This window comes from Hermetia illucens, chromosome 1 (genome assembly GCF_905115235.1).
Source record: "Hermetia illucens chromosome 1, iHerIll2.2.curated.20191125, whole genome shotgun sequence".
Classification (NCBI taxonomy): Eukaryota; Metazoa; Arthropoda; class Insecta; order Diptera; family Stratiomyidae; genus Hermetia; species Hermetia illucens.
The window spans coordinates 23411297-23432821 of NC_051849.1; the positions used below are offsets into that span (position 1 = coordinate 23411297).

The 21525-nt window shown below is 41.3% G+C and overlaps 1 protein-coding gene across 3 annotated transcripts in view; it reads right to left on the reverse strand.

Annotated features, from left to right (window-relative positions):
- Positions 1–6014: 6014 nt before the first annotated feature.
- Positions 6015–21525, reverse strand: part of LOC119653858 (acetylcholine receptor subunit alpha-like) — a 391561-nt gene continuing 376050 nt past the window's right edge. For 2 of the 3 annotated variants that reach the window (XM_038058916.1, XM_038058932.1), the window contains 4 exons: positions 17479–17622; positions 17206–17322; positions 16698–16953; positions 9343–9534 (listed from right to left, as the gene is read on the reverse strand). In XM_038058916.1, the coding sequence (XP_037914844.1) occupies positions 9343–9534; positions 16698–16953; positions 17206–17322; positions 17479–17622 (709 nt within the window). Of the gene's footprint in view, positions 9535–16697; positions 16954–17205; positions 17323–17478; positions 17623–21525 lie in introns of all 3 variants that reach the window. The other variant, XM_038058922.1, reaches the window with a different exon arrangement.

Genomic DNA, 21525 nt, shown 5'->3' on the forward strand with positions numbered 1-21525 from the left:
AGGATATACATTCAATTATGGTAGATTGGGTTGAGATTATTCTATCAAGGGTGGCTTTGCTTTGACTATCACTTTCAGTTAAGTTTACATAATGGTAAGTAATCAAATGGAGGGAAGTATATCTTTTGGTGGTTGGAGTTGTGTCTTGCAACCATTCCCTATAATATGGCATTCAAAATTTTATTTGAATCAGGATTCTTTATTTTTATTATGTATGTATATAAAATTTACAATATGTAACTAAAGATGTACTACCATGTTATCGAAGGGCTCCTGGGAATCATATGAATACTGAGAACAAAAAGAGCAACAGACGAGCAAGACCTCATACAAGTGGATACATATCTCCGCAACACTATTAACGAGGTGATAACACCCAAGTCGGGAAGTGAGACAGCGGAGTCAAGCTCAAAAATGGCGTGCTGCGTAAACAACAACCAAGAAGTATCCTTCACCATATGGGAGCCTAGGACTAGTCAAGGTTTTGTTTTGCTTCACGAACTGAAGTACAGTAACGCTATCAGAGAAGTCAAGCGAAATAACTCTAGAAAATTCTGTAAAGGGGTTGAACAAACCACAGAAACATCCAGGCTGCATAAAGATGTAGCCAAGGTCAGAGCTATTTTCTCTGTCTGAAAAAGGAAGATGGGACCATTACCGAGAATGCGGAGGACATAGTGCAGCTATTTCTTAAAGCTTATTTCCCGCAGTTCTTTCAAACGATTGAGGATGTAGTAGTATGTATGGCACCGTAAAATTTGGGATATAAGTGATATAGGAAACTAGAAGAACAGCAAAAGAGGTATGCTCGGATGCACCAAAAGGTGTTTAGAAATTATTTTAGACTTTTTCTTGAGGGTGAGTAAGGGCAGTGTAGCAGGTTACCAAGGGCATGAAAGCGAGGAAAACGGGCCTTCACTCTGAAAGTGTATAAAACGCACTGTTGTTATCCTAGATCTTTCAGACCAATTTACTGGACATACTTTGTACTGAAATCAGTGGACAAGATCTCGGATAATCGCATTAGAAGTAGAAAGTAAACATATTTGAAATTTAGGGAGTAGAATATTGGGCTTTTAACCGACAGCCAGTGTATTTTTGTCAGTTTATATGAAATACCTCTGCTGGAGCCCTCATCGGCTGGCGGTCCTTCGGAACATGGATTTGATAGACCCCGCAACCTCATTACAGACGTCAGGGAAAATTTCTACGTGCCAAAATGACATTCTTTCGATAACTTTCGAGGATATTGCTGACCAACGCATTCACGCACTCCTCAAAAAGTATCGCAACATTACTACAAAAAGTAGTTTCTCGCAGCCGGCTAAGCACGATGTGCAGCATCACATCAACACTATCGGTTTTCCAATCTTCTCAAAAGTGTGTCCACTTTCACCCCAGAAACTTGCCTGTTGCGAAGAAAAAGTTTGAAGACTTGATGAAACAGAGTATCTGCAGGCCATCCAATAGTTGTTGATCCTCTCCACTTCATTTGGTCCCTAAGCCAAATGGCGAATGGCGACCTTGTGGAGATTATAGGTGTCTGAATGCTCAGAAAGTTCCAGACCGATATTCCATTCCACCCATCCATGATTTTGCGCAATCGCTTACGAATTGTCATGTTTTTACGACCTTGGATCTAGCCCAGGCGTACCACCAAATCCCTGTCGGTCGCTCCCGAAGGCATTCCGAAAACGGCTATCTTCACACCTTTCGGACTCTTCAAGTTCACTAGGATAACTTTCGGCTTGGGCGACACTGTGCAGACTTCCCGAGATTCATCCACTCTCTCTTACGAAACTTGAATTTTTGTTTCGTCTACATGGATGATGTTGTGGTCGCTTCCTCTTCAGAACTTAAGCACTTGGAACATCTCGAGTGTATTTTTCAACGTCTTTTTGGGGTCAGACTTCCTCCAGAGGCAGACAAAATTTCTCGGCTACTTGATAACCTCTGGCGGTATCCAACCTGACCGGGACAAGGTTGAGGCGATTAAGAGCTCACCCCTACCAACCAAGCTAAAGGATCCGCGAGGGTTCTTGGGCATGTTAAACTTCTATCGTCGTTTCTTGCCCAAGGTCGCTCATTACCAAGCGATCCTGAATGCCTACTTGTCTGGACCCAAAATGAAAGAATCCCGCGAGGTTGCGTGGTCTGCTGAGACCGTCCATGGGTTTGAAATCGTCAAACAACAATGGCTTGATGCTACACTCCTGGAATTTTCTCGGTCAGATACCCCCCTGGCCGTGTTGGTCGACGCCAAATCTGGCAACCGTTGAGCTTCTTTCCAAAACAGCTCAACGCAGCTCAATGCAACTGCAGCACCTACGATCGTGAGCTATTCGCGGCGTACCTCGCCATAAAATACTTCCGTTTCTCCATTGAGGTATAATTCCGGGTCACCTTGGCCAGCAGACGATACCTACGTAGGACCCGGTTACAATCAATCAACGACAAAAAAGAGTGTACTGAAAAAAGTTTCACCTATAAGATTTGAGATAAAATACTGAAGAAGGGGACAGTTGGTCCCCTGAAATATTATATATTTATTTTGTATACATTATCAAATACTTTTAGCCAATAAAAAGTATCTTCAAAGGCAGCTCTTTCGTTTTTTTACCTGATTGACTTTTTCATTTGTTTTAGGTGGATTGTAATAATATTTTTATGGGCTTAAGTATTATTCATTTTATTTTATTATTTTTTGAAAATTTGTTTTTTTAATTTAACATTTTTTGCTATTTTTTTTTAAATTCTATTCTTGGTTAAGTGATTGAATTTGCATATTTCCTTATTTTTTGCATATTGACTTTTTGAATTTATAACAAAAATTTGCAAATTGTTTCCCCTTCCTCCTCCTGCCTCTCAGCAAGGCACTAAAACGAGCAACCTCAAATGTGGTAGGCACGGCTGCCAGATGAAGTTAAAGGGAGTATCAATTGGAAATGCAGCCCATTGCGCACTAAGCAGCATTGACATTTTGAAGTCCGGGATAGTCATTTGGTCAGTTTGGAAAACACATGATTATTGTATATAATAAAATGAAAGATTGTGTAATTGACTCCTATTATTATAATTTTATTAAGGGAAAGTCGCACCGCGTCCTTAAATAACTATTGTGCCCTTAGATATCCCTTGCTTCCCTTTGTGATAATTTAGCCTTCTTGTTTTTGGCGAGTTTTAAGCAGTCCTTTAGGCGCATGGGTTCGTATCCCCCAATAAGCACCCTGGACTGCTACATTCCTGGTAGGACTGTCCAGTATAGTTCCCTCAACCGTTCACTCACTGATACTCCCGCCTCACTGATACTCCCGGTCATCCTGAATATTGCCTTCCTTACCTGCATCTATATGTGCAGCTGGAGAGGTTTTAATCCCACAAGGACCTCCAGGGATGCCGTTGGGCATGCCCTCATTGCCCTACTGATACACACGCAAGCCAGTCGTTGGAGCTTATGTAATAACTCTCCTTTCTTCCCCTTTTATTCGTTGTTTTGATGTCAGGCAGAATGTTGTCGCCTGCCGCCGTAGGGTAGGACCCCGAAAAATGAGTTCGGAGAAGCAGGTGTACTCTGTCCTCTTCATTCTCGGTAAATGTACTACCTTCCTTCTTCAAACAGACATAGAATGTTGCCCCGTCTTTGACTACAGCTTTGTAAAGCTTGGTTGCTTCTGTGATCTGTTCGATTCCTTCACAGAATCCCTTGAAGCAGTTTCGTTATGCTTCCCTGATCGCGTTGCTGTCAGTGGAATTCCTTATTATCCTTTTTATTTCGAAGGTACCCTCAGCGTCGAATCTGATTATTCTGTGATCAGACATAGATTTAGTAGTATTTCCTAGAGTTATGTCTAGTATCTCCTGTCTAGTGCTGGTCCCAAATGTTAGAGTGTTGCCTAAGTTATATATTTCTAACTTATTGCTAAGAATAAATGCAAGAAGGCACTCACCTCTTCGATTGGTGTCGCTGCTTCCCCAGACTTCATGATGGGCGTTGGCGTCGCAGCTGAAGAGAAGTGGTAACGCCTTCTTCTCACAGTATTTCACTAGTTTAGCGACTTGTCCCAGTGGAGCCCGGATGTCGTCTCCTGGGAAGTACCCCGATGCCACGACTGTCTCTCGAGTGTTCCTCCCGGCTTCCAGTGAGACTTGGATAGCCACAAGGTTCCCGGTCAGGAACTCTGAAGGATTATTTTATTATTATTTTATTATTTTAAATTACGCTTAAGAATTATGCAAGCTCTTGGTTTTTCACAAGAGGAGTCTCAAATTACTTGCATTTTTCCGCTAATCTGCCCTCGGTACACCCAGGGTTCTTGAGCCAGCACTATTCCAATATATTCTCCTTGGAACTTGGCCTTACAATTACCGTAGATGTAGCTTTCGCATAATAATAATAATCGTTGGCGCAACAATCCATGTTGGATCAGGGCCTTGAAGTGTGTTAGAGCACTTCATTAAAGACCGTAACGGAACACTAGGAGGCAATGTAGTCTGCATTGCGCTCGCCCGAGATTATTACCCTGATTTGACTCAGGTACTCATTCACAGCTGAGTCGACTGGTATCCGAGGTCAAATCACGATACAAATTCCATTGTCACCAGCGAGATTTGAACCGCGACCTTCCGTACGACAGCCTTTGCTTTCGCATGGTGGAGGTTTATCTGGGCTATCTTAGTGCTAGCCATTGTCCACTTTGAGCCCTAGAAGTTCTAGGTCTAGGCCGTCCAGCTTCTACTGTTCAGTGGATAGCAGGTCTACTTCCCCTGTTGATCCAGTCCTTTCCGCCTCTATTGCTTCCGAGATTTCTTCGGGGATTTCGGTATAATTTTCACCCGGTGTCTCCTCTGAGGTTTCTATCCTCGGCTTTCCTCTGTGCACGTGCATGTGTATGTTGCGAAATCGATAGTTGATATGGCAACTCTGGGCTCAGTCGTCTACGGCGTTCGTGAGGAGTTTGCCCTTTCTCTCCACCTTGTTTCTGAAGACTCTTCATAATCGAGTATGGAGATCCTCATTCTGAGCTATTAGGATGCCCATGATATCTTCCGTCTCTATTGTCGTGGCTTTTCGGAGAAAAACTGTCACCATGCGGCCTCCTGGTATATCATCGCCAGCACAAGTTGACAATTTTGCTCCTTCCCAGCCTGGCAATTTAGGAACTATGGTCACGCAGCCCACCAGAATATGACCTGGTCGAAAGCGTATCCCGGTGAACACAAGTTTTGCAGTCCATCCCTTGCACATCTGCCTCACGACAAGGTCTTCGATGATTTCCTGCTCCTTACGAGTATTTGCTCGGAAAACATTTCTGGCAGTATGGCCAGTCGAATACCCTTGATCACCCTAGCATAGTTAATGGCGGGTTTCCTGAGTTCTGTCTTCACCCCTGACCTGTTCGGGTTTTCTCCCCCCTTGGGTTCAGGTTTCGATTTTTTGGGAGTTGACCTTGGATCCACTGCTTGACGTCCCAACTTCTCCCTTCTTGGGTGTAATCACCTGGCTCCCAGTATTACGGACATATGCCTCCGCTTGGTTAGTCAGTTTGTGTGCGGTGCGGGGTCCCACTTTATTCGTTTTCGTTTTTTTTTTATCTTTATTGCTTGCACTCATTTGATTCCCACGAGTATGGGGGTTAGGAGTTCCACCGTGTCATAGTCTCCGTAGCACGGTAAGGTCTAGCTTACTCACTGAGGCGACTAGGTATCAGTGAGGCTCCGTTCGAATACAGTCAGTTACTACCGAATGCAAACTATCCAATGGGCATGGTTCGCATGACCACCTGGATTGGAAGAGGTGTTTTTCGACTCCTCAGCCTAGATCCGTAGCATTTTGTTAATAGTAGGGTCACCTTGTACAGGGTGTGGCTATCACCACTCACTGACAAGCCACACATCGCTCTAGAGGAGAGACAGCTCACCCTTAGAGATAGGTTGGCCTCAAGAAACTATATTCCGCGTCAGTCTATCCTGCAGGACGCTGCTTGACTCTTAATGCAACCAATAAAACAAGGACAAAACTTTAATAAAATGTTTATTTCGCCTATTTTTCATTATTTTTATTTTTTGTTTTTCGAAATTACAACAATCAGTGGAAACTCAAACAATAAATAAGTGCCATTTATATGCTAATATATAGTTGTTTTGTTTTTTTTTGTTTCTTTCTCGTATAACAAAAGTTCTTAATGTTTTTTTCTTTTATACATAACTCTATCAATATTGGAAATATATTGTTCGCTACTTAATAATTTATCGCGTTTTCATATATGTCGCATATGTTTTCTTTCTCACCGAGCTCTGTAATTGATGTTTTTTGTTTTTAAAAATATGATAAGGTATTTTAAAAATATACAAAAAATGAAAATAAATGGTGCGTTAAATTAAATTAATACTTTTTGCCACGTATTTTTGCGATAATTTCAATTTTATATGCTTTCATCACCTAACATTAATTTTTTTTTCTTCTTATTTACACCAGATTTTGTTGAAACTACATTTTCATAACAATTCTTTTTATTGGTTCTTTTTTTTTTCTTCATTGAATTTAACATGTTTCTTCCATTTCATTTCATATAGTATTCATATTTCACAAACGACGCTACTGTAATATTTTTTTTTTCGGTAATTTTTGCAATTTATAAATTCATTTTCAAATTTTTCATAATTTTTTTTGTCTTTTAAGTTTGTTCCATATAATAAATGTTAACTTTCTAGTTGTGTTCCTTCTCGCTAATGGGTTACAAACCGCTTATTTTATATATTTCATTTTATAAATTTTCTAAAATAAAAAAAGATTCAACTATCTTATATTGTTTTTAGTGGCAGTTTAAAATCGAATTATTTGGAGTTGTTTTTTTTATATAATATAATACTTTCTTCTTCATTTTAAGTTACCTCTGATTTCGATTTGGGCAAAATTTAAATAATTGTTTAAATTGAACCTCAAACATTGAGATTTGCTGTAGACGTTATTTGAATGCTGAATAGAAGAATGATAATCAGGAGTTTGTAGTAAAAAGTGGTTTCTTGAAAGCTGCTTGCTGCACAGGGAGAGTTAAAAGTGATTTTTATGGATTTGTTATTTCTTGTGATAAAATAACAGTAAATCATATAAACAAAAAGGGTTTTAACTAAAAAAGAGTTCTGTTTCCGAATTTAATAAATATGGTTTAAGTTATATAAAACCATTGATGATTTATCCGAAAAATGAAAACTGTAAATTAAAAAATGTTGCAGGATCTAAAAAAAATAATTAAAATGGATGAGGCTTATATTTAGGGATCCTCTTCATGATTCCTTGCTCATCTAATTTCAAGACACACAAATTATCGCTTCATGAGAACTACAAAGTAACATTTTATGACAATTATAAAACCATTGTTTTGTCATTTTCTGAGATTACCTTTATTAGTACAAAAATGTAGCAGTTGATTTAAATTTCATATAAAATAGTAATAAAAGAAAATCACTCACCTATACAGCGATAAAACGGCTTAATTATGAAACCGAGATTGTATTGCCATCGAAATTCATATTAAATCTCTAGTCATATGTCATAGAAAGTGAAGGAGGAGATAGAATAGCTAAAATCGGATTCTTTTATCTTTTTTATTTAAGAATGGAGATTAAGGATATTAGTATCTCATTGGAAAGTTATGATGCACTCATTTATTTCTTTCATTTAAATTGGATTTAGAATTATAACGCCGCAAGTTTGAAAAATTCTTCAAAGATTTCATTCAATGTTTTTTTTTACTTATTTTGTTGATGTATTCAAAAATATTTTTATTTATTAATTTTCTTTTGTTTGAAGGAATCTAGGTGTATGTTTTTAATGTATGTATGGTTCGATTTTTGTTTTTTCTGTGTTTTTCTTTTGTTTTATAGTAAAATATTCATTTTTTTTATAATTTGAATTTTCTACTGTGAGTTTCTTTCTTGTTTTTCATTCCATAGTTTCAGTTACTTTCACAAAATAGATTACTTAAACTAATAATTAATATTACATTCATTCGCATTGCTAATGGGTTCACAATTTTTGTTTGGTTTTAAATATGTTTCGAATTGCTTACGACGTTAATGAAATGATGGATTCCCTACTTTCTATTCAGTTGATGCTAATTTTGCTAAATAATGGAAATTATCACCGAATTATAAAAACTATATTTAAAATGGACCCAAGGACGCAATAAATTTTGGTTTAATAAATTATCGAAATGAATTCATGTCCTTAAATAAATAATGCAATAGGAAAGGAGAGATTTCCATTTAATGTCAAGTAAGTTAGTCACTAGCCTTTTCATTTTATGTTGGAAGGAGTGAGGAAAATTTGTTTAATTAGAATGAAGCTGAAGGGGGAACCATATTTGAAGAAAAGTCTGTTATGAAGTGAAATAAACAAGTGATTATCTTTCGGAGAGTTGTTTTTCTAACTAATAATAAATTGAGAGTAAATTTCAAGACCTAACAATTGAGCCAATTTGAGGATGAGATACATTTATGCAAACATGTAAATGAATGCTACTGACAATACTCTAATTTTTGCACGTATTCTCCCTTACCGAATAAAACTCCGAAATGCGGGGGTTGTTTCTTTTTTTCTCATAAAAAATCCTATCAATACCAAAAAACTTAAATAAAATACAAATCTAAATTATAATCAGCAAACTTAGGCACGTGATTATAATTTAATATCAATTGCTATATTTGCCAGTAACTAACTTTTTGATCACTTGATATTTTTTTTTTCGTTACTTAGATTTAAGTTTTATAAGAATATGATGTGCGCATATGTGTATGTAAATATTTTCTTTTATGCATCTTAATAACACTAACGTTAGTATTTTCTTTTTAATAGTTTTTCTACTTGCAAAGTAACAATATCTATACATTCAAAAGTAATTATTATTCTCAGTTTCACAGTTTCGGATACATACACGCATATGCACCTAATTATTTTTCTCAGTTATACAGTATTTTTTTTTCATTTTATACTTTATGTATATATATATATGTTTCTTTAAAAATATTTAAAAGTCAATTGGTTTATATAACATACTTTACATTCTTATTCCCTTAAATACCGTTTAGTTGTTATTTCAAAAACTAAAATTTTATAATAAATAATAAATCATTTCAAATATTACATGTCTTTTCCTAGGGAACAATATAATAATTCTTTTTTCTTCATTTTCTTTTTATCAATCTGGTTTTTTTTCTTTAAATTTTGTTTCGTGTTTCTACTAGTAGTTGGTTTTTTTCTCTTCTTGGGAAAATAAAAAACGCAGGCACTCATTCCCATTGCACGTAAAATTTGAATAAAAATACACGTCGTACTTTAAAATGCTATTGGGGCGGACATCTTACCACTGTTGTGGTTGCGAATTCCGAGAATTTTTTATCAATTGGTATCCGATCATCATAAAGGGTTGGTGCTTGTAAAATAATTCCTGCTGTTCCAGCTAGTACGGCCAATGTAAATATCCAAAGGAAAAGACGATCTAGTACCATTGCTACATATTTCCAGTCCTCTTTAACCTATGGATAATAAATATATTTTTTTTTAAATAATTAAATAATAAAAATAATAAAAAATAATTTTTTTAAATAATTCTTACAATTGAAAATAGTAAAATTTTGTTGAAGTGTTTTATATTTTTTGCAACAAATGGGTGTTAATTTTAGGCAGTTTCCTTTGTTTATTTTAAAATAACTCTATCAACATTTCAAATGAGCTTGGTATGCATTGCCTTTACAAATAATCTAAGCTAACAGAAAGATATTTTTGACAAAAAAATTCCTTGCAGAGATCGCAATTCCAGGGTTATCCAGGGGATATATCAAATTTTCCCGGGTTGATTCCCCCCAATGTACGCTAGTATCAGACCGCTACTTTCTTGCATATTAATACCTCATTTGCTGCCATTTTTGGAGTGTCAGACCTCGGTGGCTCACTTGAAGTGAAAATATTTAACGTAACGGATTTACGCTCAACATAATTCGTAATAATGTCAAGTTCTGCGAATTGTATAATGGAGCATTTTATATCCGCTTTGGTCACGATGTTTCCAGGTCAAAGGTCAGCCAGTGTCTGACCAGTTGACTCGGACCTGGTGCGAAACCGTGAAAGCCGTCTTCGTTTTTTATTTTTTAAATAACGTACGTTACTTTGTGTGATAAATGACAGCTGGTGCAATGACACCATTGATAAGTCATCGGCTATCTTTCGATCACCGGGGTTCAAATTTTGAGGAGGGAGAGTGAAATGTCCAAAGAAAGGATTTGAATAGTGCAGGTACAAGAGTTGAAATGAAATTCGCACCTATGTGACTTCCAGATATCTTTGGTTTTTGGTGCTGACGTTGCCACCATGTACTTCGTCTTGCCTTCATTAACGTGCAACCCGAGATCTTACGCCGTCTGCTCAATCTGGATGAAACTATACTGTACATCTCGGGTTGTTCTTCCTATAATGCCAATATCGTCAGCGTAGGCCAGTAGTTGGGTGGACTTGAGGATGATGCCTCTCTCAGGGTGAAGAGGACGTATGGTAGTTCATTTCCATGTGTTAGACCGTTGTTGATGTTGAATGGTCGCGAGAGTGATCCTGTTGCTTTTATCTGGCCTCGCTCATTGATCAGGTTCCGCCTTGTTAGTCTTATCAATTTCGTCGGGATACCAAATTCTTCCATGGCCGTGAACAGTTTTACCCTGTCTATGTTGTTATAGGCGGCCTTAAAGTCGATGAAAAAATGGTGCAACTGACGTCCATATTCCAACAGTTTTTCCATCGCTTGCTGCATAGAGAAAATTTGATCTGATTCTGATTTGCCTGGAGTGAAGCCTCTTTGGTATGGGCCAATGATGTTCTCGGCGTATGGGGCTATCCGGTCTAGCAAGACAGGGGAGAATATCTTATAGACGGTACTCAACAACGAGATACCTCCATAATTGCTGCACTGTGTGATATCCCCTTTCAATGTATGAGACCATAATGCCCCGTTGTTAGTCGTCAGGCATTGATTCGTTTCCTTGTTCCGTCTCTGAAGCCCGGAGCATTATGTCAACGAGATAATGATCCGAGTCTATATTGGCCCGCTTATATGTTCTGACATTCATCAAGGCTGAGAGGTGGCGGCGTTCAAACAGCACGTGGTCAATTTGACTGAAAGTGGTCCCGTCTGGAGAGGCCTACGTATGTTTGTGGATCGTTTTCTGTGCAAACGTGCGTGAACGTTTATGAGGCTTATATTTCTAAACTTGCCTCGCAAACGCAGAGTGCATAGCCTTTCGTTTATATTTTCAAAGCCGATAACAACAGATTCAATTTCTCGGCTGAATAAGAAACCTACTACGAGCACATGGTTTACTGGATAGCCACTATAATATATGAAGTAGTCGTTCTTCCCCAGGAAATCGGTCTTTGTCAAACACATCTCCTGCAACGCTGTTATATTAGCCTATACTAGCTGCTTGGCAGCCCCATCTCTGTACAGGAAGTGCACGTTCCATGAGAAAATGCGCAATTCGTTATTCCGTTGTCGTTGCCGGGTTCGTCGTTGCAAAGTCCATCCTGTCCGAGGCTCCTTCTGTGGCTTCGTAACCTTGGTTTTCCGTGTAGGGTTGTCAGACCTACCCAACCTCCAACCTAGAGGGCCAGTTGGTACAATTTTTCACGTTTTTAGCCGCGGGAGACTCATCTTTATCCTTCTCTGTCTGCAGCTTTTCATTAAGAAAGGGTTACCATGTGGAGGTGGAGATAGGAGATAGGGTTTGGTAGTGGCACTGTTGGTGTTGGTTCAGCAGGCGTTTCCGAGGTTTTATGCTCCATCATGTGTACCAATCCACGTTTCGCCCTGGGACCCTTTGAGCACGCCGCAGGAATTCGGACTGCAGAACATCCTTCAGAACACCAACTCCAGTGCGGGCTGCTTGCAGAATTCCTAGGTACTTGTAGAAGTTTGTCTCGGCCATTGCTTGTATGTGGAGGTCACCAATGTTATGTCCGGCATACGGCTCGTAATAACCTTTGCGGATGGCTTGAATTCGACACTTGTCTAGTCAAAATTCCATCCGAATATCTCGGCTAATCATGTCTACTATTCGTAACAGTCTTCTAAGGTAGTCATTAATACCACCATATAGCTTAATGTCATCTAAGTACATCAAGTCTGTTAGCTCGTACTTAGCATGTAGGCCATGTTTGATTGCAAAACCATGCCCTCTTGTATCATTCAGGGAGGTTCGCTGCTATGCCAAACCAAAGGAGACTCAATGAATCCTCCTGGAAGATGCCTCTTTGTATATGGATAGGCTCTCAGGTATTAGCACTCTCAGATGAAAGCACTGATAAGGTAGTATGCTTCCCCATAACTGTCGTCAAAAATTTGATTAGTTTCTGACGCTGTCGAAAGCCTTGCGTGATCGATGTAGCAACTAAAGAAGTTTCGTTGGCCTTGAGTTGCTTGTCCTACAACTACTGAGTCAATAATGGGTTGCTCTTTGAAAGCCATTGACACGACCCGACAGCCCTGCTGTTATGCATTTTCAGAGGGTTAGTGAGCATATAATCGATCTTGTGTCTGCGGGACCCTGTACCGTGTCTTTTTTAGCAACAAGGTGGGTAATGCTCTTAATGAGGAAGGGTGTTTCCTCAAGTCGACTAATGACGTAGTTTATGCTGTGTGCCAACCGGCCATGTATACTGGTAACTGTTTATAACCGAAATTCTTCGCCCGATCCAGATCCGACCCCTTCAGCTTTTCTATCGGCTTATGGCTCGTTGAATCTCCTCCGCATTGTGGGCGGATAACTCCTAAATTCCACCTTACTTATCTTTTGCTTCAGCAACCGAAAACTGTCTGGATGCACTATTAGGATTCGTTGAATGATCTGAAAAAACTGCGCTGGTTCCTCATGTACGTTGCATTCCAAACATTTCTGGAGTGATTTTCGCCATATTGTGGTAACCGACTGCATATGACCGAACGTTTCTGCTTTAGTGCTGGGTGTCTCACTGGAGAAGGCATGATTCCGGTAAACCCCTTGCACTTTATTTTCCACTCGTCCGCTGGGATTGCCATAGCTGATTAGTCAGTCTAGCAATGTCTTGCCCAAATGAGTCACGCCGATGTACCAGACGATTTTTCCATGGTGGATATCTTCGATCACTCAAACCGATTTCGCAAGACCGAATTTTCTGACTATGCAATCTGACAGGCGTAACTGCACCATAATAGACAAGTGCGGTAGCGAAATATCAGTCTACAGTCAAGGCTCAGCGTTGATTGGAGATAGAATTCCCGGAGTTGCTGGAGATGCATAGAGCCCGGGAATATCTGGTCAATGCAAAGAATCCTTCACCAAAAATTCTATAGACGCTCTTTGGAATGCATCCCGAACCTTAGCGGAAACTTTAGCCAGACAGTGGAGGAGATTGCTTCGACGAGTACTGAAACTGCGCGTGGAGTACGGTGGTGTTGTTGATGTCACCGCCTCTGCTCTCGTTGACTTATGGTCACTAACTCTCATGATGACCTCAAGTTGAACACACTCGCTGATGACGACCGGCAGTGTTTCGCTTTGAGTAATAAAGCGGTGCAGGCCTGCAACCCGCTTGACGATCACGTGCGCGTATTTTGGGGAACCCTCAACCAAATTCTGGTGCAACTAGGGGTGTGTTACCTGTGCTCGCCATTGTTAGTTCGTAGTAGGAGTGGACCATCAGACGATCCGCTACCTTTCCGTACCTACTGAAGTGGTCACCACAAATTGTGGCAAATCAGCTGTAGCACGCGAGGCTATGCTTCTGCTAATCATGGCGCCTAGACGTCAAAATGCGTTATGACTAGTTTCGACGCCATTACAAATCAGACGACCCCTCACAGTTACTCGTACCCGGCTCTTAAATCTCTCCGCGTCCTCATTTTTGGTAGTTTATCTTATATTTGACAGCTAGGTGTTGTCATAGCTTCCTTAGTAAGCAACCTGCAAGACTACAAATTGTACTGCATTTTCCTCATCTACCATACCAACCTGACGGTTGCGGATAAAATCCGGCTCAATAGGTTACATTGGGCGGGTCACTTAATCCATATGGATGAGAATGATCTGAAGTTTATAAGGGCAATATCTATCTGAGATGGAGCGATGGCGTAGGTCAGGACGCCAGACAGCTTTTAGGGATATCGAATTGGTGGACCTCTTTGCAAAACCGGGATGTCTGGAGTTCCGTATTAAGGCAGGCCTAGATCGGATACCGGTTGTTGCGCCGTTGATGATGATGATGATCTATAGGAAGCTAAATCTTCATTGTAGCCCTTGGTAAATTCCCGTTTTTAGTGGGATCAAGAGCATGCTTCACTTTGATAACAATTATCAACAAAAGCCCTAAAATCCTGCTCCTGATCTAACTACAGCCCCAAGTAAACTGCCGGAAGGAGAACAATATCAAACCGATATAAATTCCCTTTACTATCGTACACGAATACGTTAATCCCTTAAATATAATATATTAGGCGATGACGGCTTTCCGGTTCCTTACCAGGGCAAAGGCAAACCGTCAGATGCTGCCTCACTTCTGCCCACCGTAAATCCGACATCGCCTAATACTTTAAAAGTTTAAGTGTTAAGCCTTAAACGAGGGGTCCGTGGATCAAAAAAAGAGGAAGTAAGTTGCTCCTCATTTGGTCCGCAATTCTCAAAAAATACGTTAATCCTTGCCAACCATCACCATGCGGACCGAATAGCCAATGTCGTGAAATTAGCAGCCAACCAGTCTGCTCATGTCTGCCTGACTATGAAGGAACCCCACCAGGTTGCCAACCAGAGTGTGTAATCAGGAGTGACAAAGCCTGCCTCAAGCAAAATTGCCCCGATTCTTGTTCGGAGCCTGTGGATTAAATGCTGAATGTTATGTGAGAAACCATAGCCCGTCGTGCTCCTGCAGGCCTGGCTGTACAGGAGGAGCTTTCGCTGCTTGTTACCGCATTCCTCGTAAGACAAATAATCCTACTATCTTAAGGAATCCAATGCTGACATTTATTGAACTTTTCGCTCCACCACCACCTCAAATCATACCGCAATCCTTGCGGACCAACTTCAGAATATCGGGATATTAACTGCTCACCATTCTGTCTTCCCATCTATCTAGGATCTTCACCGCGCTGCCGACCTGAGTGTACAATTAGTTCTGAATGTCCTAGTCACCAAGTTGGATTATTAGATTCTAGAAGCATGAAATCGAAATATTTTTTTGATTTAAGGAGCCTTACCTCCCTCCACTTCTTTAAACCTTAAAAAATCATGATAAACGAGGTGCATCCTTTCATATCATGGCCTGAGGATGTCAAGGCAGAGTAGGAAACCCGAAGGCCACACCTCATTGGCATCGATTGAGTATTTGAATCGATCACGACACTCGGGATCCGGGATTTTACGGCTCCACGTATAAGGATACGTTCCTCCCATAGTCCCAGGCCTGGCTTGCAAAGAGGTGTGTCGATGGAATAGTTTGGTGGAGTTTTAATGTTGCGGCGAACCTTCAGGATCAATTTCGTTAACTTTTTAAGTTTTTGGGATAGCTTTCCGCTCTTCGTCCACTCCGGTCACACAGGATGACTTTTTGTCTGTTACATCTGGTAAAACGAGACCTTTCTTTTTTGGTGAAACACGAATGCTTTTTTTACTTTTTCTTTCATTGTCGTTAAGGAAGTCACCCTATCCTATTCATAAATATCTTCCGGTCTGCTTTGCTAGGGATTATATTAGATTAGAGTTGTTATATACATATATTCTGAGCTGTGCTGTGCTGGGGCTCTACAAAGAACTGGGATCATCAAATCAAAGGATATAAGCGGAAGCTATTTCAACTTTCCATTCTCATTCTATAAATCGAAGACATTTGATAGCTACAAATTAATCAATAAAAAGGAAATAGATATTTTTGTTGTGGCGAGAACATGCACCATTGACCAAACAACGGCAACATTATAAATTCCAATCAGATCCAAGGATAAATCCAAGACTCCTTGTAATTTCCATTGCACAAGCCGACATAAGTTCCAATATCCGAGCATCATAGATTTCATATTGGCAAAGTTTCCTTAAACTTTCCACGAATCCTGTGCTTTCGGACGAGCGTTAGTTTATCTGTTTGCAACATTTTATCGGGTTACACGCAAAGTCGAAAACTTTTCCATGTTGATATTCGATAAAACTGAAAATAACGGTCCGAGCGAATCCAAACATCCCACAGTCTGAATATCCTGTATCCGGCTACCTAGGAGCACAACATGGAATCGCTATTAAATTGGAAAAAAATCCTTGGCGGATTGACGCCGAGTTGGTGTTGTCGAAATCGTACATGATAGTGCGGTGCGGTTGGTGGTGCGCTACTGCGGCAAGGATGTCGGTGAGAGAAAGGACTCGTACGTATGTCAAAGGATAATGGGATATTTATTGACAGCAGGTCAATCGCTCGGATGGAAATCGACTTATTTAAATGAACCTCGTTTAAGATAATTCTAAAGGATGTTTGCACATTTATGGGGAGGATCCTGCAGTTTGGGTAATCTGATTGTCGGGCAAAGCAATCCTGGTACGATGAAGTCATCAAAAATGATAATTCCGGGATGAATTCAATCAACGAAATGCAATAGAAATTCAATTACGATGTGCACATCAGCCATCGTCCTACTCACCTTCGTCGAGTCCTCCTGCATTTTCGTGTGCTCAGCAATGAAGCGTACGCAAAAACAACTTTTATGAACTCGTGGTGGGCATCGTGAATGTGAAAATGCTGGATTATCGATAATTGGACTTTTAATTCCCGACGGTCCAATATCACCGAAATCTGGCACACCTACACCTGGCAAATCGTCCGACGCTGATTGAGGTATAGGCGGTATTGGTCCGTGAATTTGACAACTTCCGCCGAACGGGCCAGTTCCAGTTAAACTATCCGAAAGATTGGAAAAAGCAGAAAAAAAAGATTTAATAGCACGAGAAATATTGAAAACGAAATCATTTTGAATTTGTTAGTCCTGAATGGGGGAGATATGAAAATGGGATTGAGTTTGCGACAAGGGAAAAGATATTGGATGCTGGGAATCGATGGGGAAAAAATTAATACAACGGAATTCTCGTCACGTTTTTAATGTAGTTTCTGTATTTTGTCAGTTTCCGTTTTGATTAAAATGCACAACTTACCTGGATGGCGATAAATCCTCTTTCGACGGAGCCCGACTGTAGTGCGGACTTCGATCTAAATTCTGTGTCGAGTAGTACGGATAGAAGCAAGCGTGGCTATCTTTCATAAGTAACTTGCTGAAATTGGAAAGGAAGTGAAGGAATTAAATTTTTTTTCAATATTTTTCATTTAATTTCAGCCGGTATTCAACGACTGAATGACTATCAAATCGACGGGAGTGATTCAATCGATTGAATACGTGGGCTTGGGGGTTGAAAATTAAAGTGGCTCACCTTGTTTCGAAATTATACTGCGGTCTCTTTATGAACAGTACTTTTGGCAGCATATCTATAAAAACGCGTTTCACCCACGGCGCCATCCGGTGCGTTTGCGGCGAACGAAAGTGGACATTTAAAACTACCACAGTTACGCATATACTGCAAAGAGAGAGAGGGTGGAATTGAGCTCGAATTAACGCCATTTGGATACCGAATATATTTCACGTCGCACCCTTATTACTAAACAAGTCGGGAAACAGGAAGCTGGGCGCTTCAGGTATGAAAGGTTTTGTTTGCTTCTTCTGTAAGTATATTTGAGTGTAGAACTATCTAATTTGTACGTATGATAGCCGGTTATGTATATGCATTTAGCATGTCAGATTTAGTACTTCGGGTTGTAAATTTACACGGTAAAGACAATTTTGAGCTACTGTAACTTTGTTACTAGTAGTATGATTTTAATCAAACTTGGGGAAAATATGCTTCATATTATATTTTATACCACTACCAACTTTTATAAATCTGAGATAAACTTAAGGGGGGTTTTACTCAATTTTCCTAAAAATATGGTAACATACTATTATTAACCTAATTTGAACAGATATCGATATGGAGAGTATTTTGAGGCCTGAGCACCGTATAGAGGCAGCTTCATAATTTTTTTCAGATTATTCGGTTGGGTAGTTTCTGACCAGCTTCGAAAAGTACTAATTAAGACCTTTGATTTGATGCCCCACACAAAAATTGTTACACCGCCCTTTTACATGTGTGGGGACTCCCACCAAAACTCAACGTAGGAGGATATCATCCACTGCATGTCTGTGGGTCCATAGATCCCACCTTCTCACCAAATTTTGTGTCAATCGGTGTAGCCGTTTCTGAGAAAAGTGCCTGTGACAGACAGACAGACAGACAGTACCAAGGTTGGCAGAAGGAAAAATACGACGCAGAAAAGAAGATTACGGCCCGAATTAATCATCATCTCCAAAAAAGGGGATATGACTTACACCGATATCCTTAGGAAGGTCAAATCCGATCCTGAGCTGATGGACCTTGCAGAAAACGTCAGCCGAATCAGACGATCCCGAAAAGGAGATTTGATGCTGGAGCTGAAGAAGTCTCCGGGCAAAACGGTGGAAAATTTCCTCGGCAAGGTGGAGAAGTCCTTAGGAGAAGAAGCTCAAATACGGGGCAGAAAGCAGGAGATTGTCATAGAATGTAAGGACATTGACGAAATCACAACCATTCGCGACGCCTTAGAAAAGCAGTTCGGGGCACTTGGCTTGCAAGATTCCGCAATCAGGGGACTGAGGAAGGCACACGGAGGTACGCAAATGGCAACCATAAGCTTACCAGCTGAAGCAGCGCTCAAACTGCTGGCGGCTGGGAAGGTAAAAGGTTGGGTCGTTTGCCGACTCAGGAAGGAGGTGTCCCTTAAGCGCTGCTTTAGATGCTTGGAATTCGGCCACATAGCGGCGAAATGCACCGGTGACTGTGACAGGTCGAAATGTTGCAGAAAATATGGGGGAGAAAACCATATTTTCAGGGAGTGCAAGGCTGAGCCTGAATGCATGCTCTGCAAGGAAAAAAAGGGGCGTCGACTGTCGGTACGTTGCAGGCAACAGCAGATGCCCAGTGTTTAGGAGAGCCTTGAATGCAGTAAAAAAATGAGGTTGATATAAATCAACCTCAACCACTGTGAGGCAGCGCAAGATCTTTTTTCGCAGACCATCTATGAGAAGGGAATCGAAGCTGCCAGCGGTACCTGGACTGCAGATAAAACTGCCATGGCGGCAATATGGGCGTGTGGAAATCAAGCCATTCAAGAAGTGATGGAGTTTCCAGAAGTTGGATTCGTCAGGGCCAAAAAATAGCTGGTATCTATATATATAGTTAGTTGCTATGCTCCACCAAGCGCTAATTCGAAGGAATGCTAGGTATGCTAGTCTCGGTCGAAGAAGTCGAAACCCCAAGATCATAGCTGGTGATTTCAACGCGTGGGCCGCGGATTGGGGCAGTCGCACTACGAGCACCAGGGGCCGTATCCTGCTCGAGGCTTTCGCGGAGCTAGATTTGGTGCTTGTCAACACGGGAAACGTTTCCACTTTTCGTGGGACAGGGTCGGGCTCAATAGTCGATCTGACATATGCGAGTACCACATTGGCGAGGAGAATGATATGGCTTGTCAGTGAACATTATACTCACGCCGACCACCAGGCGATTTTCCTCCAGATCGAATATGGGCCATGCGTCGATGTGTGTTCCCGTGAGGCTGGAAACCGGGGCTGGTCCGTGAAAGGGCTTGAGGAGGATGCATTCATAGAGATGCTATTGGGAGGTCAAAGTCCCGGTGGTGCGGCTACGGAAAAGGTAGAGCACATGATTGGGCGCATAACGAGAGCATGCGATGCTGCTATGCCGATTCTAAAAGGCGCTCAAGCTATTGGTGGAATGAAGAGATCGCGGTGTTACGGGATGCATGTTTTCGTGCTAGAAGGATCTGCCAACGATCTAGAGCAAGACCAGACTTCGACGAGAAACGGCTAGCATATGTGAACCTTCGAGGTAGGCTTAAGCAGGCTGTAGGGAACAGCAAGCGAGAATGCTTCAAGGAACTTTGCACAGAGGCAGACCAAAGCCCCTGGGGAACAGCGTACAGGATAGTTATGAAGAGGATGAGAGGGCGAACACCACAACTGATCTGCCCGCATCTTCTGCTCGATATCGTGACGGCGCTCTTCCCCCGGGATAAGGGGGAGTGCAAACAACACAAGCAAGCATTGGACGTCTACACCATGCCTGCGGTAGCTGAGGAGGAACTTACGCAAATTTGCCGAAGAATTGGTGATAACAAAGCACCCGGTCTGGATGCTGTTCCCAATAGAGTCCTTAAACTCGCTGTTAAAACCAGACCCGACTGGTTTATCAGCGTGTTTGAAACATGCATGATAGAAGGAGTTTTCCCCGACCGGTGGAAGATGCAAAAACTAGTTTTGCTCCTGAAGCCGAATAAGCACCCAGGACACCCATCATCATACCGACCGATTTGCCTTATTGACACGGCAGGAAAGATGCTCGAAAGGGTCATCTACACAAGACTGTTCCCTATCACCGAATATAAAGATGGACTATCGGAGCGACAATTTGGATTTCGTCAAGCCCACTCAACGATCGACGCTGTAGACGTTGTTTTGAAGCTGGCTCGCGACGTGATATCGTCTAAAAAATGCTGTACGGTGGTGACTCACTGGCTAAAACGGGTGTCCCTAGTTATTTGACTAAGCTCCTCAACAGTTACCTTTCGGAGAGGACACTTTGGTACGACACGGATGAGGGATCCAAGCAGTACACCGTCACCGCAGGAGTACCACAGGGCTCAGTGTTGGGTCCTCTCCTGTGGAACGTCATGTACAATGGGGTCCTTGTCCTTCCCGTGCCAAAGGAGGCCACGATAATCGGTTTCGCAGATGATCTAGCTGTGGTTGTCGTCGCGAAACAACCTGAAGACGTTGAAATGTACGCTAACGAAACCATTAGCGCCATAAAGGCGTGGCTGGAGATGGTTCAGCTTGACCTTGCAGAACAAAAGACGGAGGCGGTCTTGATTACCAATCATAGGAAGAGGCATACGGTTAATATTCGTGTTGGTGGTCACGTCATCACTACGAAACCGTTTATCAAATACCTAGGGGAGATTGATGCTAAAATCAATTTCAAGGGACATCTGGACTATGCCTGTGAAATGGCGGAAAATACCAGCGTATCATTAGCGTGGATGATGCCTAACATTGGAGGTTCAAGGTACAGTCACAGATTACTTGTGGCCGGAGTGGTTCGCTCCACACTATTATACGCGGCACCAGTTTGGGAGGAAGCACTAGCGTGTGAGAGTAATCGTAGGAGGGTAAATATGACTTACCGCTTAGTGGCGCTAAGGGTGTGCAGCGCCTTCAGAACAATATCAGGCGAGGCAGCGTGTGTTATTGCGGGAATGATCCCGATAGATATTCTGGCAAGTGAGACACGCTGCCTGTACGAGACAAGTAAAATGAATCCTCTTGA